Genomic DNA, 27,557 nt, shown 5'->3' on the forward strand with positions numbered 1-27,557 from the left:
CCTGAAGTCAAACATTCTTATTTTAATTCTTTTGATATACTCCGCTACTAACAATTAGTTATGCATATTTTATAAAATTAACACCTAGAGTTTATCCATAATTTTTTATGTCAAAAGATTTCAATATTTTGCATAAAACTGCTGAATTATATATAAGCATGCTTAGTTACGTACTAGATTCAATTTGATTTTGCATACGACTTGCAAAATTGGAAAACTTTCTCGTCGAGAAACAAAAAGAAAAGAGTTGTTGTCTCTATTTAAAAGTATCACAACTCCAAAATAGTACAGCGATTGTAGTTGATCAGTCGTTTATTGGTCGAGAAATCTGCATCCTGTTAGTGTGTGTCCAATGAAATTGGCAAATAACGCTAGCGGTTTACTTCAAAAGATGTAAACATGGCTGCACTTTCCCATTAAATTCAACGATTATTTTTGGCTGCATCGAACTTTTTTAAATGAAGATGGCTGATTTGAGTTCACTTAAGTATAGCCAACTCCAAAAGCTTGCTAAGAAGCATTCAATAAAAGCTAACCAAAAGGTAACGTTACTAAACTATTCAATCTGCTCAGCACACGAAAACAACTACACTATCAGATGCTTTTTCACCTCTTGTTTTCTCGGAACAACACGTAGTCTAGTATAATAGTTAGTTAACTATTTCTTGTTATGCTTTACAAATACATATTTTCTTAACCGAAGTTTATCGATATTATGATATACCGCTTCAATGGTTTACAAGAAGCTAAGAACATTATATGTTGTTGTGTGATTTCAGTCTCGCCATTCTCTGTAAAAATGATCGATATTGAGATAACTAGATTTCGTAGACTAAATATTTTCCTTAATTTTTTTGCTGCTATAGTATAATTTAGACTTAACACTGGTTAAGCTCTTCTGAATTATCAACCAATAAAAGTCACCACCATGGTTTGGTTTACCACTTGCAATCATAGATTGTAAAGGTTGAGCACAATTTGAGAAATTTATTTTTATGGTAATAATGTATGATTAAATTTAGTCGTTCCTACAACTGATTTTTTATGTTATAAATTATAGTGCTGTTATCTACCTGCATGTCTTTCTGTGTAGCATAGCCTATATACATGTATATACAGTAATTGTCTCGAGGTCTCTATTGGGAATTTGTGGAGCTGTACATGATATCACTATCGGTATTACTTTCCCTATGTTTCTCCCCAAACATATTTTATATTTAAACTACAGTTAGTATCTAGCAGTGCTTTGAAATTTTAACTGGTAGCATTTTAAAATACATTTATTTGCAACAATCTAATCATTTTTTATTTTCATCAATGAGTTTGGGCTATAACAAAAATCAGTTTTGGCCATCAAAGCACTTGTGTGGAAAGTTTTAAGCTCCGATGTCAGATAAATATAAAAAAACCATTTGTTAACTATCGATGTCGATGCTATGGGCTAGTGGATTTGTAAACGCCATACAAATTAGCTTTTGTTAATCATTACTTTCACCATTACTTATCATCCATCACAACAGGCACTGTAAAGCCTTTATTTAAACGCTACTTTGTTTGAACGCCAGTATACGAGGGTTGAAAAAGACAGCCCCACCCTTTATTTGAAGGCCATCTCTATTTGACTGCCACTTTGACATTCTTTGATCTTTATAAACCCATAATAGTAAATGATCAGTAGAAATGTGTTCACAACATAGTACTATTAGCCTAATGACACGGTACATCAATAACAATTAATTCCTCCGTTGTTGTGGTTTTAGTCACGGTGTAGGCTATCTGAAAAAATCAATCGTCACAATCATCAGGACCACATTCTAATTCGAAGTCACAAAGGTCTAAATCCAATCCATTGTTTTCTGATTTGCCCATAATGTAGTTTACCACCTGACCTCAAGACTTTAAAAAGTTTTGATGAGCGATGAGAATACTCTTCAGGAACACTGTACAATGTAATAGCAGCCATTGTTATTGCGGTCAAAGTCCGTTATGTAACTCCAAAGTTTCACAGTTTTTTCTTTAAAACTTGCTTGAAGGATTGCTCATAATAATAAAACTTTGAAAGTGACACCATCAAAATAATTAATCACTGTATCTGGTTGATCTTTTACTCGTCCCTTGTTTAACTTGGTCTGATACTTCAGCGCATATGACAGACGGTTTAGCAAAGATGCTGAGGTTGATGGCATTAATGTCGCTCCTTTCAAAGGAGAGTGTAAAATATAAGCGAAATTAGCATTGCTTCACCCATAAGAGGGTTAAATCTATCCCAAAAACCTGATGAGCTAGTCGAAAAATACATCGGCCCCTCCCTGTATTTAAACATCGCCTGTGTTAAAACGCCACTATGGGGAAAAGTTGGAAAAATTCAGCATCATGAAGTTCAAAAAGAGGTTTTACGGTGTTTTAGTAGCTTGTAAATGGCATAAAAAAGAATTCGCAGTAAGCATTAGATTTTTTAAAAATAACAATGCTTACCGAACACTCTTATAAGCTATCGCTCTATAGTTAAAAATCATATGATCGGTGTACTGCCTCCGGCATGAATCTTCTGAACATGTAGAGTAAGGTTGAAGCAAATTGCATGAATACTGACAAAGTCTATAGTATTTATATGTCGTACATTAGTTTGCAAGTGGAAGTTAAAGAATTACACTAATTGGCTCTCTTATTGCTTCTTGTGGGTTGTGCTAGCACCAAATTCCTTTTAACACTAACTTAAAATTTAAAACTTTTTTTTTATAAAAATTAGCTATTCTCCAAGTTATTTTTTAAAAACCTTGGCAGGTTTTTTAAAAACCTGCCAAGGTTTTTAAACATTCATGAATCTGCATTCAGAACAAACATTCAGGTTTGCTCTGCATTCATGAATAAGGATTTTGAACTGATAAGTTTTAGATGATTTAGTTTAAAAACAAAACGATTTTAATATAATTATATAGCGCTGCAAATGTTTCTGGTTGATATTTTGCAACTATCGTTAATCTTTCTGTCCACTTTCACGACTTGCAAATGTTGATAAAGCCTAGCATTTGGCCAAAATTACACAAATGAAAAATATTATTGCGAGCCCAATTATTCATGTTACGCGCTCTCATAATGCAGTATTTTGATTTTTGAGCTATCAATTAACCTTTAATGCATAAATAAAAAATCGTTTCATATTAATTCTGTCATTAACCATTCCTCATTGACATCCATGAAATACAACCTGGAGCGTACAATAGAAAGCTAAACACTTTTCTGCGACTCCATACTTATTTTGCTGGTTGTATCTATTTAATTCTCTTTGTTGCACTATTGGTTAGTTTATTAAACCAGTTCAGAATTTTTAGCAAACATTATTTTCCTGTTCATCATGTGATTGCGAAAACGTAATGGCAACTAAAAATGCTAACGGTAGCAATCTTCCAATTTTTTCAGGCAGCTGTGCTTAGGAAACTACTAGAGAACATTGAGGGCTGCTTTGAACCATCTGGTAAGATTTACTGGTAGTCATACAAGATCTCTGTTATGATACTCCGGTAGTAAAGGCGAGTTTTTGAGTGTTGTTCATGACGATATTTGTGTGTAGTGTAGTCTCTCTGGTGTGTTTATACCATAAAAGCATATGTGGTTGAGTTGGTTGCAATCCCATTATTTGCTGGATTTTGAAGTGTTCTCACTTTCGGCCCTGATGTTTATTATTACAAAAATATTACCCACTTGAGGCAATTATGGACTTCAAAACTGAAATAGTTAGTTTTGTTATGAGACTATATGCCCAGGCTCCACATATAAACCATGCCATTGATTTCCAACTAATGATATAATGCCTAGAAAGAGGGATTATATTGGAATTATTATAACAATTCTTCAGGTAAACGTTTAAGATAAACTCAATCTCTACTTAGTTTCCAGTTGTAGACTTGTAAATGACATGCTTTTACTGTTTGCTAACACCCTGTGTTATTAGACATTTCGGTTTGGCTTTTACTGACTGATATTTTTTACAAATTTAGTCTAATTAAATTAGTGGTGCAAATTTTAGAATGATAGCCTACATTTAAATTTTTTGCAAATTCTAGCTAACATTATCATTTCTGTTTTGTAGGTTTGTATGGAGTTTGTAGTGTAAAGTTCTTAAATAAAGTTTGTGATTCATCAAAGGTTGCTATCATTGCTAAGATCCTTTCAAACCCTTTTACAATGCATTCTTCTAGACTCTAGAGTGTCAACTTATGTGTATAATAAACATATATATAATATGCTATAGGGCACCTTCCAGCAGAAGATGCTTATGGGGAAACTGTTAATGGAGATGAGGTAATTAGTCTCACTCATCTCTCTCTTTAGCCCTGTAAACTTGTCTTCTCTCTGTTCTGTAACTGCCTACCTGACTTGGGTCGAATTCTAGTCGAGGCAAAACAAGGAAGGGACTTAGCTAGTAGTTAGTATGAGCATCAGAGTCTTTTATTACTGGCATACAAATTCATTTTATTTTGACAATTAATTTAATTTGCAGGTTTTTTAGTACTTGGTTTTAATATTTTATTTTTAAAACAATTTTATTCCAATTTGCATCTTATTTTGAATTTATTAGAGTATAACTTGTAAGCGCTTGTGCACAAGGCGCATCTTTAGTTTTGAATTAAAATATGGTAAAACATTTTTCCCACTTTCTCATTCGGTTTTGATTATGCTCTTTGTCTATATTCGAATAAATCAGTACATTCACCGTTTGCTCATAATTTGAGTTACATAAGTGTGTAGATAATCCTGTATGTTGTTTTGCAGCATGAAAAAGTGAATGAGATAGAGAAAGATGAGATCCTGGTGACACCCCATGGTAGGCCCATTTTAGTGTTTTATTACCTTGTAATAGGGACATCAAAATGGAATAGAAACAACTGGCTCTGCAAACTGAATCGACTTTGCCAAAAGTTTTTTGCCAAGAAATAATTTGATAGCAACATCAATTTTTTTTGGAAAACTAATGTAGAAGACTTAACAATAAATTAAAATTGGCATAGCATCACTATTCTATATTCAGTACCTGATATACAAACAATAGACACTTATATTGAACTGATAAGGTTTCTTTACATAGTATGAAGTGAGTTGGTCATGTTCGCTGGCATTATTTGAGGAAAATATTTTTTGTTTCTGAATTGTTCAGCAAACCTGTAACTGAATTTTAGTACCTCTTTGTTTACTTGCTATAATTATTACTCAGTTTTTTAAATCGAATTTACTCTGATCAATCAATGTTGTTAACTTCTTATTCAAATGGCATACCCTAGGACACTTATGTTTTGCTAGTATTTAGTTTCGTCAGTAGCACACAGAGTAAAATTTCGCTGCAACTTAATTTCGCGGCTCTGATGAGTGCGAAAATATAGTGATGTGAAAATAAATGCAGTGGAAAAAACATTACATTCCTTAGGTCCAGTTCACTAATGAGAAAAAAATTCAATTTGGGAATAGTTCGTATTTGTAAACCACAGGTTGAAATGTGTGGGTGAGATCGACAATTCAATTTGATCACTTGCTGCCATTGGTTTCTTAGACTATCAATGACGTCTAGGTCCCTCCCGCCATGACTTTCACACTCGAATCCCAAGAAGAAAAAAATAGATAGGTAACAACCAACTTCACAACCAAAACTGTATAACCCTTTCGCTCCCATAAACGCATTTATGCGTTTTCTAGGGGCCACTGCCATAAACGCATTTTTGGACTTTCTCAGCAATTGTGTGGTAACCTGATTTTATTATTTGTTGACCACATAACCCACGGTCTTTAAGAGTTATGAAATTGACTGTGTTGTCCGAAGATTTCTCTATAAAATCACCCTAAAACAATGAAGCAATTTTAAACTTTTGTTTGAGAATTTCTAATCTAAAAACGAACATTTTTCTGTGAGTTCATTATCTACCCCGCGCGAGTCATAAAACAGGTAATTAGTTGTTGATGACATAATAGCCAATTTATATTTTCGTGATTATACAGATAATTAAAGTAGAACTTAAAAAATGCTGTATACATATCTTGAAGCAATGTCGGCAATTTCGGTAAAATGGCTGGCACTAGGCCGGTAACGAATTTGTACATGGTTGGCAGTGAAAGAGATAATGTGGTTGGACCTGATGAGGGTTGATATTGTTTTTGGATGGTAATAAAATTCATCACTACAATAATTATTCTTCAATTTTATGACTTCACCTACCAGACTTTCATCCTCATCAGTTACAAATTCGGTGACTAAACTGATATAATCTTAATTTGCTTTGCCATGCTGCTCAGTCGGTGTATTAGCTATAATGAGTTTACCAGAAATTTCCCATTTATCCTAACCACAGACGAAAATTGCCTGCATTTCTAATATGACGATTTTATTGTGGATATCAATGAACAAAGCTATTTAACTTCGCGTTTTTGCTCGTTCGTTATGATAGTTTAGTTTCGCTCATTAAATTTTCGTGAGAGGATGACACCGCGAAAACGCGAAAGTTAGTTGCCGCGAATACATAAGTGTCCTAGGGTATGTCAAACCTTGGCTATGTCCATCCTATCAGCGGTCCATTTAATATGGCATAACAGATCATGCACATGAATCATAATATATTAGTATACACCCTCACCTCAGATGATGCCAGAAACATTACCAATATGTGAATCCAGTGTTCTGTTCAAGTCAATGGCTGCAGGTGACTGTGAACAAAAAGGAGTTCAAGGTGACGCAGTTAGCCCTGAGTCTAAGGCCTCCGCTGTCAGAGAGTGCACCACACCCGAGAGTATTAGAATTGATGTCAATCACAACGATAGTGATGTGTCTTCACACACCCCGCAGTGTGAAACTGGTCATGTCTCGGCTGCAAGCTCGGACAGACCCCAATCCAAGCGATCGCCTCAGCTTTCCGCGAAGAACAATGAACCAATAGTTGAAAACGCTGATCAGGGATCTTTTGAGCACTTAGTTGGTGAGAAAGAAGACTCACACGAAGAGATCATAGCTAAAGATAGTCCTGACATTGAAGTAGCCAAAGATCTCCGCTCACCATCCCTCAGTTCAAGTAAGTCTTTCATCTTATTGACCTCTGCTCATTCCTCCCTTATCAACAGTATTTTAAAACACTGTCAAATATTCTAGTGTTGTACACTTTGTTGTTACTGATGTTAAACTATTTTGTAAGCAAATATATAGCGATAATGGTCAAGTTATAGAATGTAAACCGAAGGGAAGTCCGATTTTCCAGAGTTGATGTGTTTTCTATCATGTTAAGTTCTATTTGTTGATTAGGGATCCATCTGCTTTCTTACCTACGGGTTTTGCTTGGTAATGGTTTTAAGAGTGTTTCGGATTACTACGTGTATGTTGTGGTAAAACCCATTCAAATTTCATCTTTGAACTAGATGCAAATATTAAAATTTTTTGGAACTTGGTAAAGTTATTATTGATGACACGTTAGGTGTTTACAGTGAAATGTTTTGTAGTTTTTGCGGACGGCTGGCCACATTATATGCTCGAATTGCATCGATTATGTACTTTCACTAAATTCAGCTGAAGTTTGTGAGGTTATAAATTAGCTACAATAGTTGAGGTATAGCTATTATTTTCTAGAAGAATTGGCGAGGAAGAGACGCCGCAGCGGCACATACGAACTTGATTCACCCCCAGCTAGCCAAGAAATCTCCTCAAAAAGAATCAGGCTTAGTGCCAAGAACGACCTACCTCTCATCGACTCATCTCCCAGTATGTTACTCTTATCATGTCTCTTATTAACTCATCTCTCAGTATGTTACCCTTATCATGTCTCATATTAACTCATCTCTCAGTATGTTACTCTTATCATGTCTCTTATTAACTCATCTCTCAGTACGTTACTCTTATCATGTCTCTTATTAACTCATCTCTCAGTATGTTACTCTTATCGTGTCTCTTATTAACTCATCTCTCAGTATGTTACTCTTATCATGTTTCTTATTAACTCATCTCTCAGTATGTTACTCTTATCATGTCTCTTATTAACTCATCTCTCTGTATGTTACTCTTATCATGTCTCTTATTAACTCATCTCTCAGTATGTTACTCTTATCATGTCTCTTATTAATTCAGCTCTCAGTATGTTACTCTTATCATGTCTCTTATTAACTCATCTCTCAGTATGTTACTCTTATCAAGTTTCTTATTAACTCATCTCCCAGTATGTTACTCTTATCGTGTCTCTTATTAACTCATCTCTCAGTATGTTACTCTTATCGTGTCTCTTATTAACTCATCTCTCAGTATGTTACTCTTATCATGTCTCTTATTAACTCATCTCTCAGTACGTTACCCTTATCATGTCTCTTATTAACTCATCTCTCTGTATGTTACTCTTATCATGTTTCTTATTAATTCAGCTCTCAGTATGTTACTCTTACCATGTCTCTTATTAACTCATCTCTCAGTATGTTACTCTTATCATGTCTCTTATTAACTCATCTCCCAGTATGCTACTCTTATCGTGTCTCTTATTAACTCATCTCTCAGTATGTTACTCTTACCATCTCTCTTATTAACTCATCTCTCAGTATGTTACTCTTATCATGTCTCTTATTAACTCATCTCTCAGTATGTTACCCTTATCATGTCTCTTATTAACTCATCTCTCAGTATGTTACTCTTATCATGTCTCTTATTAACTCATCTCTCAGTACGTTACCCTTATCATGTCTCTTATTAACTCATCTCTCTGTATGTTACTCTTATCATGTCTCTTATTAACTCATCTCTCAGTATGTTACTCTTATCATGTTTCTTATTAATTCAGCTCTCAGTATGTTACTCTTACCATGTCTCTTATTAACTCATCTCTCAGTATGTTACCCTTATCATGTTTCTTATTAACTCATCTCTCAGTACGTTACTCTTACCATGTCTCTTATTAACTCATCTCTCTGTATGTTACTCTTATCATGTTTCTTATTAATTCAGCTCTCAGTATGTTACTCTTATCATGTCTCTTATTAACTCATCTCTCAGTACGTTACCCTTATCATGTCTCTTATTAACTCATCTCTCAGTACGTTACCCTTATCATGTCTCTTATTAACTCATCTCTCTGTATGTTACTCTTATCATGTTTCTTATTAATTCAGCTCTCAGTATGTTACTTTTACCATGTCTCTTATTAACTCATCTCTCAGTATGTTACTCTTATCATGTCTCTTATTAACTCATCTCTCAGTATGTTACTCTTATCATGTTTCTTATTAATTCAGCTCTCAGTATGTTACTCTTATCATGTCTCTTATTAACTCATCTCTCAGTACGTTACCCTTATCATGTCTCTTATTAACTCATCTCTCAGTACGTTACCCTTATCATGTCTCTTATTAACTCATCTCTCTGTATGTTACTCTTATCATGTTTCTTATTAATTCAGCTCTCAGTATGTTACTCTTACCATGTCTCTTATTAACTCATCTCTCAGTACGTTACTCTTATCATGTCTCTTATTAACTCATCTCTCAGTATGTTACTCTTATCATGTCTCTTATTAACTCATCTCTCAGTATGTTACTCTTATCGTGTCTCTTATTAACTCATCTCTCAGTACGTTACCCTTATCATGTCTCTTATTAACTCATCTCTCTGTATGTTACTCTTATCATGTTTCTTATTAATTCAGCTCTCAGTATGTTACTCTTACCATGTCTCTTATTAACTCATCTCTCAGTATGTTACTCTTGTCATGTCTCTTATTAACTCATCTCTCAGTATGTTACTCTTATCATGTCTCTTATTAACTCATCTCTCAGTATGTTACTCTTATCATGTCTCTTATTAACTCATCTCTCAGTATGTTACTCTTACCATGTCTCTTATTAACTCATCTCTCTGTATGTTACTCTTATCATGTTTCTTATTAATTCAGCTCTCAGTATGTTACTCTTACCATGTCTCTTATTAACTCATCTCTCTGTTTGTTACTCTTATCATGTCTCTTATTAACTCATCTCTCAGTACATTACCCTTATCATGTCTCTTATTAACTCATCTCTCTGTATGTTACTCTTATCATGTCTCTTATTAACTCATCTCTCAGTATGTTACTCTTATCATGTCTCTTATTAACTCATCTCTCAGTACGTTACCCTTATCATGTCTCTTATTAACTCATCTCTCTGTATGTTACTCTTATCATGTTTCTTATTAATTCAGCTCTCAGTATGTTACTCTTATCATGTCTCTTATTAACTCATCTCTCAGTATGTTACTCTTACCATGTCTCTTATTAACTCATCTCTCTGTATGTTACTCTTATCATGTCTCTTATTAACTCATCTCTCAGTATGTTACTCTTATCATGTTTCTTATTAATTCAGCTCTCAGTATGTTACTCTTACCATGTCTCTTATTAACTCATCTCTCAGTACGTTACCCTTATCATGTCTCTTATTAACTCATCTCTCAGTATGTTACTCTTATCATGTCTCTTATTAACTCATCTCTCAGTACGTTACCCTTATCATGTCTCTTATTAACTCATCTCTCAGTACGTTACCCTTATCATGTCTCTTATTAACTCATCTCTCTGTATGTTACTCTTATCATGTTTCTTATTAATTCAGCTCTCAGTATGTTACTCTTATCATGTCTCTTATTAACTCATCTCTCAGTATGTTACTCTTGTCATGTCTCTTATTAACTCATCTCTCAGTATGTTACTCTTATCATGTCTCTTATTAACTCATCTCTCTGTATGTTACTCTTATCATGTCTCTTATTAACTCATCTCTCAGTATGTTACTCTTATCATGTCTCTTATTAACTCATCTCTCAGTACGTTACTCTTATCATGTCTCTTATTAACTCATCTCTCTGTATGTTACTCTTATCATGTCTCTTATTAACTCATCTCTCAGTATGTTACTCTTATCATGTCTCTTATTAACTCATCTCTCAGTATGTTACTCTTATCATGTCTCTTATTAACTCATCTCTCAGTATGTTACTCTTACCATGTCTCTTATTAACTCATCTCTCAGTACGTTACTCTTATCATGTCTCTTATTAACTCATCTCTCAGTATGTTACTCTTATCGTGTCTCTTATTAACTCATCTCTCAGTATGTTACTCTTATCATGTCTCTTATTAACTCATCTCTCAGTATGTTACTCTTATCATGTCTCTTATTAACTCATCTCTCAGTATGTTACTCTTATCATGTTTCTTATTAATTCATCTCTCTGTATGTTACTCTTATCATGTCTCTTATTAACTCATCTCTCAGTATGTTACTCTTGTCATGTCTCTTATTAACTCATCTCTCAGTATGTTACCCTTATCATGTCTCTTATTAACTCATCTTTCAGTATGTTACTCTTATCATGTCTCTTATTAACTCATCTCTCAGTATGTTACTCTTATCGTGTCTCTTATTAACTCATCTCTCAGTATGTTACTCTTATCATGTCTCTTATTAACTCATCTCTCAGTATGTTACTCTTATCATGTCTCTTATTAACTCATCTCTCAGTATGTTACTCTTATCAAGTCTCTTATTAACTCATCTCTCAGTATGTCACTCTTATCATGTCTCTTATTAACTCATCTCTCTGTATGTTACTCTTATCATGTCTCTTATTAACTCATCTCTCAGTATGTTACTCTTATCATGTCTCTTATTAATTCAGCTCTCAGTATGTTACTCTTATCATGTCTCTTATTAACTCATCTCTCAGTATGTTACTCTTATCATGTCTCTTATTAACCCATCTCTCAGTATGTTACTCTTATCATGTCTCTTATTAACTCATCTTTCTGTATGTTACTCTTATCGTGTCTCTTATTAACTCATCTCTCAGTATGTTACTCTTATCATGTCTCTTATTAACTCATCTCTCAGTATGTTACTCTTATCATGTCTCTTATTAACTCATCTCTCAGTATGTTACTCTTATGATGTCTCTTATTAACCCATCTCTCAGTATGTTACTCTTATCATGTCTCTTATTAACTCATCTCTCTGTATGTTACTCTTATGATGTCTCTTATTAACCCATCTCTCAGTATGTTACTCTTATCATGTCTCTTATTAACTCATCTCTCAGTATGTTACTCTTATCATGTTCTTATTAACTCATCTCTCAGCTTGTCTATTGTAATGATATTCAGTTATTAATCATTTTAGTTTTGGTAGTTCCATGGTTTAAAGATTCCAATTTGTTTCATAGATGTATCGACGAGCAGTCAGAGCAGAGGTAGCGAAAGGCGAGACCGGAGGAGTGGAACTTTTGAATTGGATTCTTCCAGTATCGGTCTATCAGCTTCCACGATGTCTTCCACAGACAGCTCAGTACCGACAAAAGGTTACCTATATAAAACTTTCATATGTAACTCAATACTAGCCAGTTGGGCTGTGTTCTAGTGCTTTTCGGTGTATTTAAGCTCGTTTTAAATCTATCCCTCTATCTTGTATGTTTTACCACATTTGTTCCATGGAAGTCGTGAACTTGGACAACAATTACGTAAATCTTCTCTTTCACATCTTTACCCGGAAGCGATCATCTTTACTTCTTTTAAGAATAGTTAGCGATTTTAGTACCTACATGTAGTATCAGCTCATTAGTGACAGTACAGTTAGTGTTAACTATTTGGTATATACCTAAGATTAGCTAAGCATTCATAAAAGTTTAACCATGCGCATCTATTAGTACTGGGTGTGACAAATTTACTGGTGCTCACAATAGTCGTGGAAAATGATACAGGGGTTCAAAGCATGCATTGCTCAAAAGGATAGGAATTGACAACTAGAATGAATTGACTATTATGTTTCGGATATTCTGAGACAGTTAGTCTTTTATGCTACGGGCAGCGAGGTATTAAACACCATGCCTTGTCATTCATATCACTTCTTCAATGAAATAAGACAATCCTTCCATTTATTGTCAAAATAGCAGCAAAGATATCTACTAATCAATCTTGTAGGCTTTTTCGCCTACTACTTTAGTCGAGGACAAACTTCAAGTTTAGTAGTGTAGTTTGATTGCCACTCGCAGTAGTTGGCAAATCCTATTTTTGGTTCATTCAGGACACTGCTTGTGTTTTAAATCCAGATGAATCAGAGAGCCTGCAGCGTCAGGATGCTGATAGAAAAAGACGAAGTGGTACTTACGAGTTGGAATCGTCTTTTAAAATCTTTGATGAGGAGACAAAGCCCGGAGATCTTTCAGGTTAGGATTTGATTCGTTGATCAAAAAGCTTTTTATTGACCAAAACTGAATGATGAAAACTTTTTTATGTCTAAAGTACGTTATTCTTTCTGAGGTAGGGGTAACCCACTTACCGGCGGCGAAATACACCGGTAGCTGACGAAATAGAGCAGTGTTATAGTTGTACCTCGAGGTTCTCAGTGTTCAGGTCTACGGTTACTTGTAGGATAGTCAGTTTACTCACTGGTTTCAGTCGTATTATAAGAGAGGTGTTGTTTTCTTTTGCGAAATAGTTTGCAAGTAAAAAGTTACATTAAAATAAACTTGATAGGCAAAGCGTTAATGTAACAAATAATCTTTTTCAGGGTTTTTTAGACAAAGTAATTAGAGAGCCTTGCACTAAGTCTGTTAGCTTCCTTTTCATATTTGCTGAAAGTGGAGGTTCATAGAGCTACTACTACTCATAGAGCTACTACAAATCAGAGCATATGGAGTGCATGAATCGTTGCTAACCGTTAGGTGGACCTCCTTTTTTCCTGTTGAAGGTACCGATTTAGGAGCTAGTATGGAGGGAGATAAGAAAGGATTTATACAAGATAAGATAGACTGTGGAACCCGCAATCAAAATGATGGTGTTGTTAGGTTCACTGGAAATAGATCTACTAGTTTGGTTGGTCAGAGCTCTAGTACGGACTGGATGGAGCAACTCATGAACAAAGTAAATAGAGTAGTCGCTGAACAGGGTATGTGGTACGCTTGGAGACCTTTGTTACCTTATGTAATGTGTTTGCCATATGCCGATGTCTGTGATGTACTACAAAGTTGAGTTTGTCATATTGTAAAGTTTCATATAGTTGGATATTGAACTTAATGTTAAAATATAATTTAGCGGTAATGCCATAAAATGTGGGGTGATGTTATAGTTTAGTAGCGATGTCATGGAGTTTAGTAGTTATGTCATAAAGTTTAGTGATGTCATGGAGTTTAGTGGTAATTCTGTGGAGTTTAATTTTGATGTCATAGAATTCAGGGGTAATGCAATAGAATTTAGTGATGTCATATAGTTTAGGGGTGATGTTACATAGTGGTTATGTCATGGAGTTTAGTTGTGATGTCATAGAATTTGGTGGCGTTGTCATGGTATCAATGGTAGCAGAAGGAATGTTTATGTCATCGAGTCTAATGTTGATTCTATGTTGTACTTTGGCGATGTCAGGACAGGTTGTTAAACAATAAATATTGGAATTTCTTCCCCACCAGTGAAGATCATTACGGGACCATGAAGCTATAAATTTTATATTATTGTTTATATATTTGTATAGAAAAAGAAATAGACAAACTGGTCGATGAGAAAATGGCCGCTTTTAACAACTCGTCAAAGAAACAGAAGCATAGCCATAATACTCCGAGTGAGTATTGATCTTACTAGGTGGTACTCATGTTACCAGGTAATGCTTATGTTTCCAGCTAGTACTCATGTTGCCAGATAATACTCATATTACCAGATAATACTCATCTTACCAGGTAGTACTCATATTACCACGTAGTACTCATCTTACCAGGTAGTACTCATGTTACTAGCTAGTACTCGTGTTACCCGCTAGTACTCATGTTACCCAATAATACTCATATTACCAGGTGGTACTCATCTGCAGTAATATTGCAACTTGAAGCAATAGCAGATGTCATAATGATAGGGACAAACAGTAAGTACTACTGATGTGATTTTTTGAAATTTCATTTTTTTCTGAGCGTTTTAGCTATGAAGAAGTTCTGTCAATTTGAACCGTGAAACATCCAGGCAGTCCGATCAAATAAAATGATAAACACAATATTAAACGATAGACAAATATCCATGCTTTGAGGTAAAATCTTTTAAAATTTAACGTGAATGACCCTTTTATATACATGTAGGTATTTTAGTGCAGTGCTCAATCACAGAATACTTCTATGACTATACCAGTTATCTGGTCAATCACCCAAACTCTTAATGGCAAACTAAAGATATTCTGACTATCAGAGCCATGCTTGAGCAGTTACGAAGCCTGTGAATAGAAGAATACTGCTCGTTGGAAAAACAGCTTTCAAACAATATCTGGGTGAAAATAAAATTGAAAGAATGTTATAACAAAACACCTAATCTATCAGTAGGCCTATATGAAAACAGTTTTAAAACTCATCAAATCTACTAGTACATGCATATGAAGAGTCGTTTGTCTTTTTCTAATATGCTAATTACTAACGATAGCCCAGAGTTGCATCTGATGGTACATTTTGGTAGTCGTTTCTATACTTTGCCACTTACTTCTTGTCTTTGTACTGTCTTCGAGATGAATTTTGATGCAAATTTGTATTTGAATGTAAGATGGGAATGTAAGAGTCTTTCTGATTACATTTATTGATTCCACAATTTTTATTGGGCCGTGTAGAGAATGGAAAATACAAGTGCTGATCTAGTGGGATATTGATGACACCATTCTCGTCAGTACTTAAGTAAAAGGTAACATCTGCTAGGACTGGTAACACCTGCTAGGATTGGTAACATCTGCTAGGACTGGTAACACCTGCTAGGACTGGCAACACCTGCTAGCGCTGGTAACACCTGCTAGCGCTGGTAACACCTGCTAGCGCTGGTAACACCTGCTAGCGCTGGTAACACCTGCTAGCGCTGGTAACACCTGCTAGCGCTGGTAACACCTGCTAGCGCTGGTAACACCTGCTAGCGCTGGTAACACCTGCTAGCGCTGGTAACACCTGCTAGCGCTGGTAACACCTGCTAGCGCTGGTAACAACTGCTAGCGCTGGTAACATCTGCTAGCGCTAGTAACACCTGCTAGCAATGGTAACACCTGCTAGCACTGGTAACGCCTGCTAGCACTGGTAATGCCTGCTAGCTCTGGTAACACCTACTAGCACTGGTAACACCTGTAATGTAACAAAAACATGAAATTTTTGACAGTCATAAATAACGAAGACTTCTGACTTTTAGATTTTAAATCGCTGCATGAGAAGCACTTTTCCAAGATGCAGGACATAACAGTCTACCACAAAAGAAAGTTTGAGATGGCAGGCCCAACCGGTGGCAAGCCGACTCCTATCAAGAAAAGCAATCAAAAAACTACCGTATCTAAATCATCTTTGGCGAGCAAGTCGACGGGGTTTGCCAAGTTGACCAACCCTGCAGCAGGGGGGTCTACAGCTGCTAAACCTCCCATCTCTATGGTAAATATCAATATTTGTGTTATTTCTTCTCGAGCTTTGCTATATTATTGGTCATTATGGTTTCACGATATGGCCATTTAATAGTTTGGTGTCAATTTTGAAGGTAGATGATTTGAAAATCGCCATCATTTAAAGAGATATTGTCAATCGTATAAACGATATAACTGTGTAAAAGCGCTTAATCTCACGCCTGACGATTTTCAGAGAGCAATGTTATAACTAAAATCCACAGGCCTCTAAAGGTCACACGTAACGAATTATTCGTTCAATCTGACTGAAATCACGAAATGAGTAGAATTGTCAGAGCTGTGCACGCACACCGAATTCGTTGATGAAACGCTTTTAATTGGCTAAACGAGTTATTAGCGAGCATGATTCTAGCAGATTTTGCAATTAGTATAGTCCAAGACACGTATGACGACACACAATAAAAGTACAAGTGCAGTTCAACATACTTCACACGATGCAACTGCTTAGATTGCTCTATTGTTGGTTTTTATCATTCGGACATTATGGTTACAAATCGTTTCTTTTTTAATAATAACTATTTTCTTTTTAGCAGCAAACTTCCGTAGTAGAAAGAGTTGCCATCTTTAGCGCAATCAAGCCAGTTGCATCATATTTACTATGGCGAATTGCTGTAATATTTTTCTTGCGTGTTACTTTATGTGCTTTGGACTACGTAAATTTTAAAAGCTGTTAGCATCGTGCTCGCTAACTAACAATAGCGCAACTTATGCAGTTTCATCGTGTGTATTATGTTGAATTGTACTCGTACTTTTATTGTGTGTCGTGGTACGCGTCTTGGACTATACCAACTGCGAAAGCTGCTAGAATTGTGCTCGCTAAAATAAAATTGTTTAGTCAATTAAAAGTGTTTCATCGACGACTTCGGTGTGCACGCTCAGCTCAGATAATTCTGTGAATTTCAGCTGAATTATTCGTTCATTTCGTGATTTCGGTCGGATTGAACGAATAATTTGTTACGTGTCGCCATACCTTCTAGTCATATAATAAGCTCATGAAGTAAATGTTTCTAGTAATCACTGAATAATTATACTGAAAATATACTCTATATATATTTTAAATATACTGAAAAATATTAATCAAAGTTTCCAAGTTTTTTTTACATAATAATAATATCGCGATATATCACGAATCGTCTATTTACAATATCAAATTTTCTGGTGACTTGGAAATCATAAAGCTCTATTGAAAACCTGGTTCAATCAGTAGAGTAATTGTTATGACCTGCTGTATGATCAGGTCTTCACCACAAGCTTTTGATTATACAGCAGAAATAATCCATTCGGACACACCGAATGGATTATTTCTGTTATTAATAGCCTGCGGTGAAATGGGAATCTACGCGCCGGGTGCCGCCGGTAGTTGTCGGTGGCAACGCAATAGTTTAGTGCTGTTCAAATTTTGCAAAAGGCCGCAGGAAAAACCTTCCCGACATCCACTGTACAGGTGAAGGTCATCATTATAGAAACGGCATGGCGAGCGAACATTTTATTTGATTACGCTATTATGTTTAGCGATGCAGCTTATATGTGAACAGATGCCGCCGAGTCTAACGTCGCAAGCGTTTTGCTGCGCAAGTTACCGCCGGAGTCTCGCAATCGATATGGGGGGCCAGGCTTTAGCCTTTCGAAGATCTACCCAAACTCACATCAGTAATAACATTTGTGTAATGAACTCTTGCCAAACTCACATCAGTAATAACATTTGTGTAATGAACTCTTGCCAAACTCACATCAGTAATAACATTTGTGTAATGAACTCTTGCCAAACTCACATCAGTAATAACATTTGTGTAATGAACCCTTGCCAAACTCACATCAGTAATAACATTTGTGTAATGAACTCTTGCCTAAACTTGTAAGTTTATGTTGGGATGTATTGCTGTAGTGTTGTCTATCGTGTTTTAGCTGACAGAATCAAAAAAACGTGGGCCCACAATCGTCAAGCCAATCAGAGGCGGTGGAGGGTCTGCTGTCAAACCCAATAGTAGTACACCATCAGCCATTCGACAATCTGGTAAGTTGTTAAGGTTGCTATCGCAGTAGTCCTTACTATTTATAGTTTATAGCATAGGTATTGCAGCAGCACATAATTGCCATAGTGACTGTTTGTCTGTAAGTTGAGCATTTTTTATTGCACTCTAAATGGTAAAGCCTTCATTCGTTACCCGTGTTTGTATTCCGTGAATTCTGTGAGTTGTCTATGGATGGTAAGTTCATATGATTTGTGTGTTATTTGTAGTATAACACCAAATGTTTTATCCATGTCCCACCCAGGTTAACTGTGCTTAGGGAATTACTACATGAACCCTATGGTTGTAGTGTGTGGACGTAGCACACACCTATTTGCCGATTTAGTGGAGTTTTCTTAGTCTCTAACCTTGACGCTAGACCAATTGCTCTCTCGTCATAACTACTAGACTTCGATACAGGTGCCATCACACCAAAGCCAGGGCAGAGAGTCTCCACGTCTCTCTTCAGTCCCACTGTGAGCTCCCGCTGCAAGTCTGCAAGCTTTGTCTCGGGTTCTAGAAGTCCCCGGAGCAATGGCTCATTGCCGTCTAGACAAACTTTCACCCCTGGAAGTCGTATTAAATCAGGTATATTTTTTACCGTATTCACATAACGCTCATTCTTAGCAGTTCCATCGAGTCTTTTGGAGCAAACATCTGAGAACACTGGTGGTGATAACAGCATTAATATACAAATCGATCTTATATCGATGACTGTTTACTTCTCACGCCAAAGAAAACTGGCTTCACACTTTTTCGTATTCAAAAAAGTTCAGTAACGCCTAAAATAATAACGTATCACACCCAACGTCTGCAAAAAAGGATCAAAGCCTCATGTTGTAAGATTTTTGAAAATACCTAAGTTTGTCTAAACAGTAAGAATTTATTCTTGAACACAAGCTTGTCCGTAAAGGTTAACTGACGGCATTTAAAATCACATCTATTCCATCATACTGATGATATTTTGTTTCTTCAATAATGATTTTGGAGTTAGAAGAACAAAAATACCCATTTTGGAGGCAAAGACCATCGTAAAGAGGTAAAGACAAACGCTATGCAAGCTCCAAGCCGAACATGAGGCAGTCATTTTCGAGAAAACGCACATGTATGAATTCTGATTTCAACGCCGATGATTAACCAATGCGCGAACGCGAGACAAAAGCACTTCTGTTGCCCGTGATTCATAAATATTTTCCCATCTAGCCACCATGCTAGTTCACTATGTTTACTAAACATGGCACAGATAATTATAGCGCACGATCTCAGCAAATCCCACAAATACCGAAAAGTCTGTCCGACTTTATTCGTTCCTTATTAACTTTTGGGCGGTGGTTATAGAATTACCACCAATCTGTGCATCTTGTGGTGTGCACTAGCAAGAAGATTGTCCTTCACACTAATAAGAAATTCAAAAAAATGTTTATAAAAATTAGCTACACTCGGAAGCCATTTTTTAAAAACTTATCAACACTTGCTTCGCTTTATGAATAAGTTTTTTGAATAGACCAATATTGAGCGGAAACAGACAGCAATTTCTGCTCAATATTTTGTGCAAAGATTGCGATCTGTGTGTCCATTCACATGACTTGGAAATGGTGATAAAATTTGGTATGTGGTCAAAATTACACAAAAGTCTTATTGAAACCTCAAGTTGTAATGTTATCAGTTGTTGTTAATGCACTAACATTTGTGCTGTCAGTTAACCTTTAAATTCCCTCTTTGCTGTCTGAAATGTTCCTGAGAAGCAGCCTTCACTCTGCAGCATCCCTTGTGTAGAGTTGCACTAAGCTAATGGCTTCTGGCATTTCTGTGAAAACTAACTGGACTTCAGACTAAATAGAAATTAATATGGTATTAGAGAGAAGCAACTTTGGCATAGAGGGTTGTTGATCTGCAGCAGCATGTAAAAGCTCTGGTCTCCCATAATCTCATTGCTTGTATCAGATGCTGTTGCCCTTTGTTAGTGGTGTTCATCAGCTCACAGCTTTTAAACTAGAGAAAGTACATTATGGTCAGAATTTGTGATGAAGTGTTTCAGGGTTGGCGACGCTTCAGACTTTAGCATGTAAGACTCCTTTCACTAGTGTCTCTCCGTCCACCATATTAGTATTTTGGTATTATCTAGATATATTAGATGCTCCTACAACGTAAATAGTTTGTTTTGGGAGTCTGCGTTATAGGCATTTTATGTTATCCGAACCTTAAAATACATCTAAGTTTTCTAATTCGTTTCAGTATTGTCTCAAACTCGTTGTTTGGCCTTTATAAAAAAAGTAAAACTAATTTTAACTTATTAATATAATGACTCCACAGTAAATGGTATTTTTGGTTTAAAGTTGATTATTATGGTTAGTTTATGTTAAGGAGAGCACACATCTTCAATACTAATTTGAATTGATTTTTACACTTTTTTTAGACAGCAAGGACAGTAGGAAAAAAATATTGTGTCCAAAATAAAGAAAATAAAAAATATATCTACTATAGTAAGTTTACAAAGGTTTGAGGTTAGGATTAAAGATAGCTTTCAAAGTGACTCCAACTCATGGCATTCAGCTTGGTGAACCGACACTCTAACATCTGCACTGATAGACTGCCTTTGGGTATTTCTGAATAGTTGTGCAGCTACTTATTACCTGTGCTGTAACAAAACTCCTGATGATATCTCACACTAGACTGCCAGGGTGATATGCTGTCCTTATCTCTGCAGATCTAAGAGAACAGCGGTAGTCTAGTGATTTAGTGGTCTAGGATGCCTGACTTGCATACAACAGGTTGGGGTTCAATTCCCAACAAAGGTCATTATCAAAGGTCATAACTAGAATGACATCCCACCCTAAATTGTTCTCCACGAATGTTCATATCTTCAGTTGTTGTTGTGGTTCCCTTGCTACTGGACTTCGTTATGTCCAGCCGAAATCATAAAGACACATTATTTGTGCAACAGTGGTTTTTAAAGCCCGCACAGCCTCTGCGCACATCGCTGAAGCTGGAGCTTTTCCAATATCTTGTTTTCTATACTTCTGCCAGTGTACTAGTATATATAATAGATGTACCCTTATGCGTTGTTTTTTCTCACAAGTGCTGCAAGAGAGAAATAGACATTTTCAAGGCTAACTATGGGACTCATTATTTGCATCAAATTTAAGAACTTGCACTGACTTAACACTTTACATTATATGGAACTTCTTACACGATATAAAGCAATGTAAAACAAAAACTTCACATAAATTCTTTACGTTTACGCTATAGAAGCCTCTACTGTATTGTTTCAGTTGAAGAAGGAAAGCGAGGACAAGCGATTGTCAATTCCTTCCAACATGGTGGTGGGTCTGCAGTTAAGCCCAAAATTAGTACACCTGCAGCCAATCACCAATCTGGTGGGTTTAATATGATTGTTATTGTAGTGGTTCATTTAACGTACAATCACCATAATCATTGTACTTATCGGCATTCCTTAACTTGAGTACAAACTGCAAAGTTGATCTGTTAAAATATTTGATTCATATGTCGAGACCTTTGTAAATTGGAGCAAGAGTTCATACAGAAATACATTGTGTTATTTATCTTGTTTTTATCCTGTCTGTACTTTATTTTAAGTTAAAGTACTTCAAACAATTATATGTAGTATTAGAGTTAATACAAGTTATAACAATATATATAAAGAACTGACTGTAAAAATTAAAACACATAGAAACTAAATTATTAAGGTGAGAATTTATAGGTGTTATCATCTTATCGCTTTCAAGTTAAAGGCATTCGAAGTCATGTGAGGCCATTGCAATATAGTACCTAAGATTGATAACGATGTTAAAGGAAGAAGTAAGAATCATAACCACAAGCTAGCAACTTTTTCCTTTTGTTATATTTTAATTATCTGATTACATAATTCATTATTGAGCGTCGTTCTTTGCCTTGCTTGCGAATATGAATTGCCATCGATTTTACAACTGTTGAAATTGGATGCTAAACAAGATGCCAACAGTTGCGATCATTTGCATCAAAGCTCAACACCTTGAAGGTCCGTCGCATCGTCGCTAGCAACAGTTACTTTGACCGCTCATCGCACAATGATGTTATAGCAGCCAATCGTTGTGGGCCATTGCACAGCTAATCGTCGATTAGAGCGATAGTGTGCGCAGGCCTTTACAGTTAGATGTTGTAAGAATGCTTGTTTACGTTTGTTTCTGTTATTTATTGTCTTATTTACAAGGACGTTTTACAAAGTAAAACGTCTTCTTCATTATTTATAACTGAATGAATGCCTGGCATTGCCCGGGTAATAAAGTTTGCACAGAAAACTTTTTTTTTAGGATATATACAACATTTACCATTCTAACTTAGAAACTTCATATCATGAGAAACGTGTTTTGTACGGTTTAAATAAATTAAGGGAAAAATAAAATAATTGTAAAGGTGTTTAAATGGGAAATAGTTATCGATTGATGTCTAAATAAATTCTGTTTTGTTACACTATTACAATGAAAAATGATTTGATACTAATACAGTTAATACGAACTGAGAAAGCAAAATAAAAATCATGAATATGTTGAATTAATAATGAGTATATAGAAGTTTGTGCACAAAAAAGTTGCAACAGAAGCGTATTGTATTGAAAGTTTTGATGGACGATACTGGTACCTCTCAATACTGACTCCTCTTGATAATGGTAACCATTGATCCTGGCGCAAATGTAAAAATGAAATATCTGTCTTTGTTTGACATCGAGATAATACAATTGTCTACATGGAAATTATTTAGCTTTTACAGATTTATCGATCGACCTTAGAAATAACCGGAAAAAGGAGTGTAATGGCACATTTGAAATTGAAACAGCACATTTGAAATTTACCAATTAAAAAATCGGTAATGGGTAATATTAAAAATGTGCTTTTAAAAACAATTATAAAGAAAAAGAAAGCAAAATGTAAAACTAATTAATTATTAAAAGTACATATTTAGCGTTTGCAGTCGCAAGAAGGAGAGATAGAGTGGTGAAAATGACAAGAACGGCCTAGCCTAGTGGTTACGCGCGCTTGTTTGTAGGCTTGCACTTTGAATGTCATGAGTTCATATTCGGCGCAAAATAATTTTTTATTCCAAGATTTTAATCGCTGCAACTGAACATTGACACAGAAAACAAAAGGCAAACATTGAGATTTATATATAGACTAGTCTAGCTGGTCTTTAAATCTGTGATTTTAAAATTACAAATTTAATTTATTCCTAAAACCTAACTATCAGAATGTTAACCACTGACATATGTACTGATATACAAAGCTGCAATTCTTCGAGAAGCTTCGAATGTCGTATGCTGAAAATTACTTTGTAATCCAAGAAGAATACAGTCAAACGCGGATAACTCACCCTCAGATAGCTCGAACACATGGTTAACTCGAACGGATTCGTTTAGTCCGTTCCCACGCAATGACAAATTGCTTTAGATAACTCGACCTCAACTTCGTTAACTCAAACTTGTTTTTTTGCCAAACGGCGACTGAGAACGGTTGTCATCGACTTACAATATCACCTTATTCCAAGCCATAGAGGTGAACTTAAACTTTTAGTAGTTTTTAGGCGTCGTTATTACCATCATTGGCAAAATATTTTTGTTAACGACTTTTCTAAAGGTTTGAAAAAAATCAAATTTTACCAATTTCCACTTAGCGATGGCCCTCCGAAAGCAAGGAAAAGCGAGGTAACCTTCGGATAAACTTAAAGAAAAATCGGCAAAATTGATCTTGGTTAAAACGCTCAAAAGAAAAAGATGCCTTTTCTTCTGAGCATTTGAACAGCGATCAAGTTTTGCTAATTTTAATCTGGAAAGGTCCTGGCAATCACATCACCTAAAGCAACAAACAAATCTCATGTGATAAAAAAATCTCTATACATTTTGATAAATCTTTTTGAAACTTACATTAAAAGCCTTTTAATCTGCAACAAGCAATCTATGCTTTTGATTTATATATATTTTTTATATGTACATGTATTTACTGATAAATACATGCACCTGCGACAGTGCTCTGATAACTTGAACGCTTGATAACTCGAACACTTTCGTTCGGTCCCGTGAAGTTTGAGTTATCCGAGTTTGGCTGTATATATATAAACTCTGTTGTCATTTTTGCCATTTAAGGCATAATTATGCTAAAATGTTAAGTATGTGGAAACGTAAGACGACTTTTAGCTGTTTGTATTTACATGGAGGAGGCTACTGAGAGCAGGTAACGTAAAGTTCTATTTTTATTTTAGTGAGGCAGCCTCTCAAGTCAGTTATTACCAACAAGAAGGCTTTTAACCTTAAAGAAAGCCTAAAAACTAAGCCAAGCTGGAAGATGAACAAGGGGCCTCTCAATAAGCCTCAAAGTTCAAGGTAATAACTCATGCATCAGTTAGCATTAGCAATCGGAAAGGAAAAAATTATCCAACTTTGTCTCATCGTTTTAGACCACCTTTGGGATCACAGGCTATTAATGTTACCCCATATCGCATCTCCTTATTTTGGCATATTTTACTTGACACTCAAAATAGTGTCCCCATTTTTGGGGTTCTCTTCTCTCCGACCCCACTTGGGTTAATCGCTTTTCTATTTTAGTATTTGTTTACGGCTTTCAAAAAACTTCGTAAGAAAAGTTTTGTAAACAGCACCAGTTCAGTTTGACTGAATCAACACGGCTCACTTCCTAGTTTGTGAACCATCAATATTTGCATGTTTAAGATTGTGATCTTTCTGTATGAAAGTGTGTTTGGTAATCACTCACCGAGCCAGGGTGCGCTTCCCAGTATTCAAGTGTCACATGATCTGAATAAACTCTGTTCACAGTATTCATCATTTCTTAATAATGTGTGATACAATTACATATCGTAGAATATTGAATAATATCGTTAATGGTTTTCTGTAACTGGTCAGCCATATTTAATCTATAAGTTGTTTAAAGGGTCTGCTATTTATCTGATTATAATATATAGAGTTACTGACCCAAATTAATCTTTTGCTTGCTCTATCATTAATTCGTACCAGCCATGCCATTTTAGGCTTCACTTTTGTTGGTTTTAAAATAAATATTAAGATGTTCAAGAGATTGTTAAATCTGTTTGAATCTGGAAAAATGCAGCAATTCTTAATTATGGCCTGTTTCATTCACAGTTGACACCCTACAATGATACTCAGGTAACAAGTGAACTGTACTCATGTGTATGTATTCTTTATTGATGAGTGGTTTGATGAATACAAAGCCCTTCTTGAAAATTTATTTTTACTGCTCGATGACTGCTGGTCTTTTTTGTTATTGCCATATGGTCTCCCTTTTCTATATCATCCACAATATATACTTCTGCGGCTTCTGCCACAAAATAATGTTTTTGTTACATGCCGATGATAAAGCATGTAATCCGGAATTCAGGATTTACTGAGTGAGTTAAACTTGCGTGTTTTAAAGCTGGTAATCTAATGGTATTGTGGGTGAGTTGGGATAGTGGCAAGTGTAGTTATGGAGAGTTCATCAACTGAAACATACGACGGTGGAAGCAGTAAGTTGGTGTCAACGGATGAAGAGCTATGTTTGAAAATGGATGATAAAGGCATCATTTTATCTTAATCTTCAAGTAACTTTTCCCCTATTTTGCTTACGGTATTGTGCTAAAGGGCAGCAACTGAGTTCATTACTGTTATTATTATTTGATGAATGTGTTTTTATATTATGCTAATGTTAAATTTAATATTTTTAGCAAGTCAAAACATGAGAACAATCTGAGTTTCTGAATTTTTACTGCGTAGGCTTTCATTTCCTGCAACAAATAATAGGTCTTAGATAACAAATGCAGTTAAAGGTCAAGTCAGAACACATTAACATGAACTCTTATAACTGCTATTTTTTGTGACTACTTAGTGTCTCAATTATGGGATCTTGCGATAGTGTGCTCTGCTTTTTGAATTGTGTCATGTTGGGGCGTGAGTTTTTGCTAGTATTCCTTACATCTGCTCTTACAATGTGTTGTGATACTGGCGTGTGTATGCTCTTACTGACGGATAACCATATCCATCTCTAGAAAGTGTCTAGCTAATGTGCAGGCGCTTTGCATGTATTTCACACCTGCCCATGGCATTTCCTTCCTGCCATCATTCAGACAAGAGCAAATATTTTACATCCTAATCTGCGGACACATGTCAATCTTTTGTCTCTTTCATTTAATATCTAACATCAAGTTTTTTTTGTGATTCACAGCTCTTCCGTTAAAAGGAGAATATCATCACTACAGGATAGCTTGCAGAAGAGGAAGCATGTGACCATGGCAAACAGGGGACTAACTAAATGAAGGCCATCAATTGAGGCAGGTCTCTCCAGCTCCTATGTTGCTCCTGATGTCCCACTGTCCTTGTCAAGGTCAAACCACACATCATCCGCTTGCTTGCCGACTAAGAAACGAGTATATCTTCAGCAGAACTTTATGCAGTTTCCATCGTGAAAATGGAAACTGACCGGATTGTTATTTTTCTAGAATGTTCTTAGTAAGTTGTTAATTTATATCTGGACAAGTTTCACTCATATTTATTATGTCAGACTTGGTAGGTCAGAGAGCTGAGCCATATATTTCCATATCTGACATCACTTGTTCAATTTTATTTGCTAGAAGTTGGGATATACACGTATTAAAATGAACTATGTCACCACATAAAATATGTGACCTTTTTAAGATCAGAGAACATAAACCTAAAAGTTCATACAACTAGTTGAAGCAATATCTTATTGTATATCTTCTCATTTATATTGAGTGTATATTTTTTAAAACTAGAGATTGGCGCACTGTTTTCTTTGCCATGCAAGTGTTGTGTCTATATAAAGGGTAAATTTGTATTCAACTCGAGATATTGTGTCACACGTTGGGGCAGAATGTAGGTTTATATATACCTTTTATTGAAGAATGCTTTTCATTTGAATGAATAGGGGTGCGAACATACATGTATGTATGTCACATAATGTACATAGGCACCTGTTTAGCAAAAGGAACCATGCTTTGAACAGTTGTAGCTATGACCAGCTTGCAAATACTATATGCGGTCTTGCGGTATTTCAACTAAGTTGCAGAAGGACAACTGCTCTGTTCAAATAAATTTAATAT

General features: G+C 35.6%; 1 protein-coding gene across 1 annotated transcript; it reads left to right on the plus strand.

Moving 5' to 3' along the window:
- The first annotated feature begins 406 nt into the window (after positions 1-406).
- LOC137396443 (uncharacterized) lies at positions 407-27,540 on the plus strand. The gene is made up of 16 exons (XM_068082726.1): positions 407-542; positions 3,421-3,475; positions 4,253-4,302; positions 4,774-4,825; positions 6,687-7,052; positions 7,601-7,732; positions 12,203-12,337; positions 13,085-13,201; positions 13,726-13,923; positions 14,503-14,589; positions 16,170-16,402; positions 18,337-18,445; positions 18,861-19,028; positions 21,713-21,817; positions 24,690-24,810; positions 26,663-27,540. Exons 1-16 carry the CDS (start codon positions 459-461, stop codon positions 26,751-26,753), a joined length of 2,103 nt encoding a protein of 700 aa, XP_067938827.1. The 5' UTR covers positions 407-458; the 3' UTR covers positions 26,754-27,540.
- The last annotated feature ends 17 nt before the right edge of the window (positions 27,541-27,557 follow it).

This window comes from Watersipora subatra, chromosome 5 (genome assembly GCF_963576615.1).
Source record: "Watersipora subatra chromosome 5, tzWatSuba1.1, whole genome shotgun sequence".
Lineage (NCBI taxonomy): Eukaryota > Metazoa > Bryozoa > Gymnolaemata > Cheilostomatida > Watersiporidae > Watersipora > Watersipora subatra.

What these genes read in the sequence shown, in the direction of transcription:
- LOC137396443 (XM_068082726.1), top strand. Translation starts at nt 459, where the DNA reads ATGAAGATGGCTGATTTGAGTTCACTTAAGTATAGCCAACTCCAAAAG. An exon ending in AAACTGTTAATGGAGATGAG is followed by an intron (nt 4,303 to 4,773) that starts GTAATTAGTCTC and finishes GTTGTTTTGCAG; the next exon opens with CATGAAAAAGTGAATGAGAT. An exon ending in GATCCTGGTGACACCCCATG is followed by an intron (nt 4,826 to 6,686) that starts GTAGGCCCATTT and finishes CAATGGCTGCAG; the next exon opens with GTGACTGTGAACAAAAAGGA.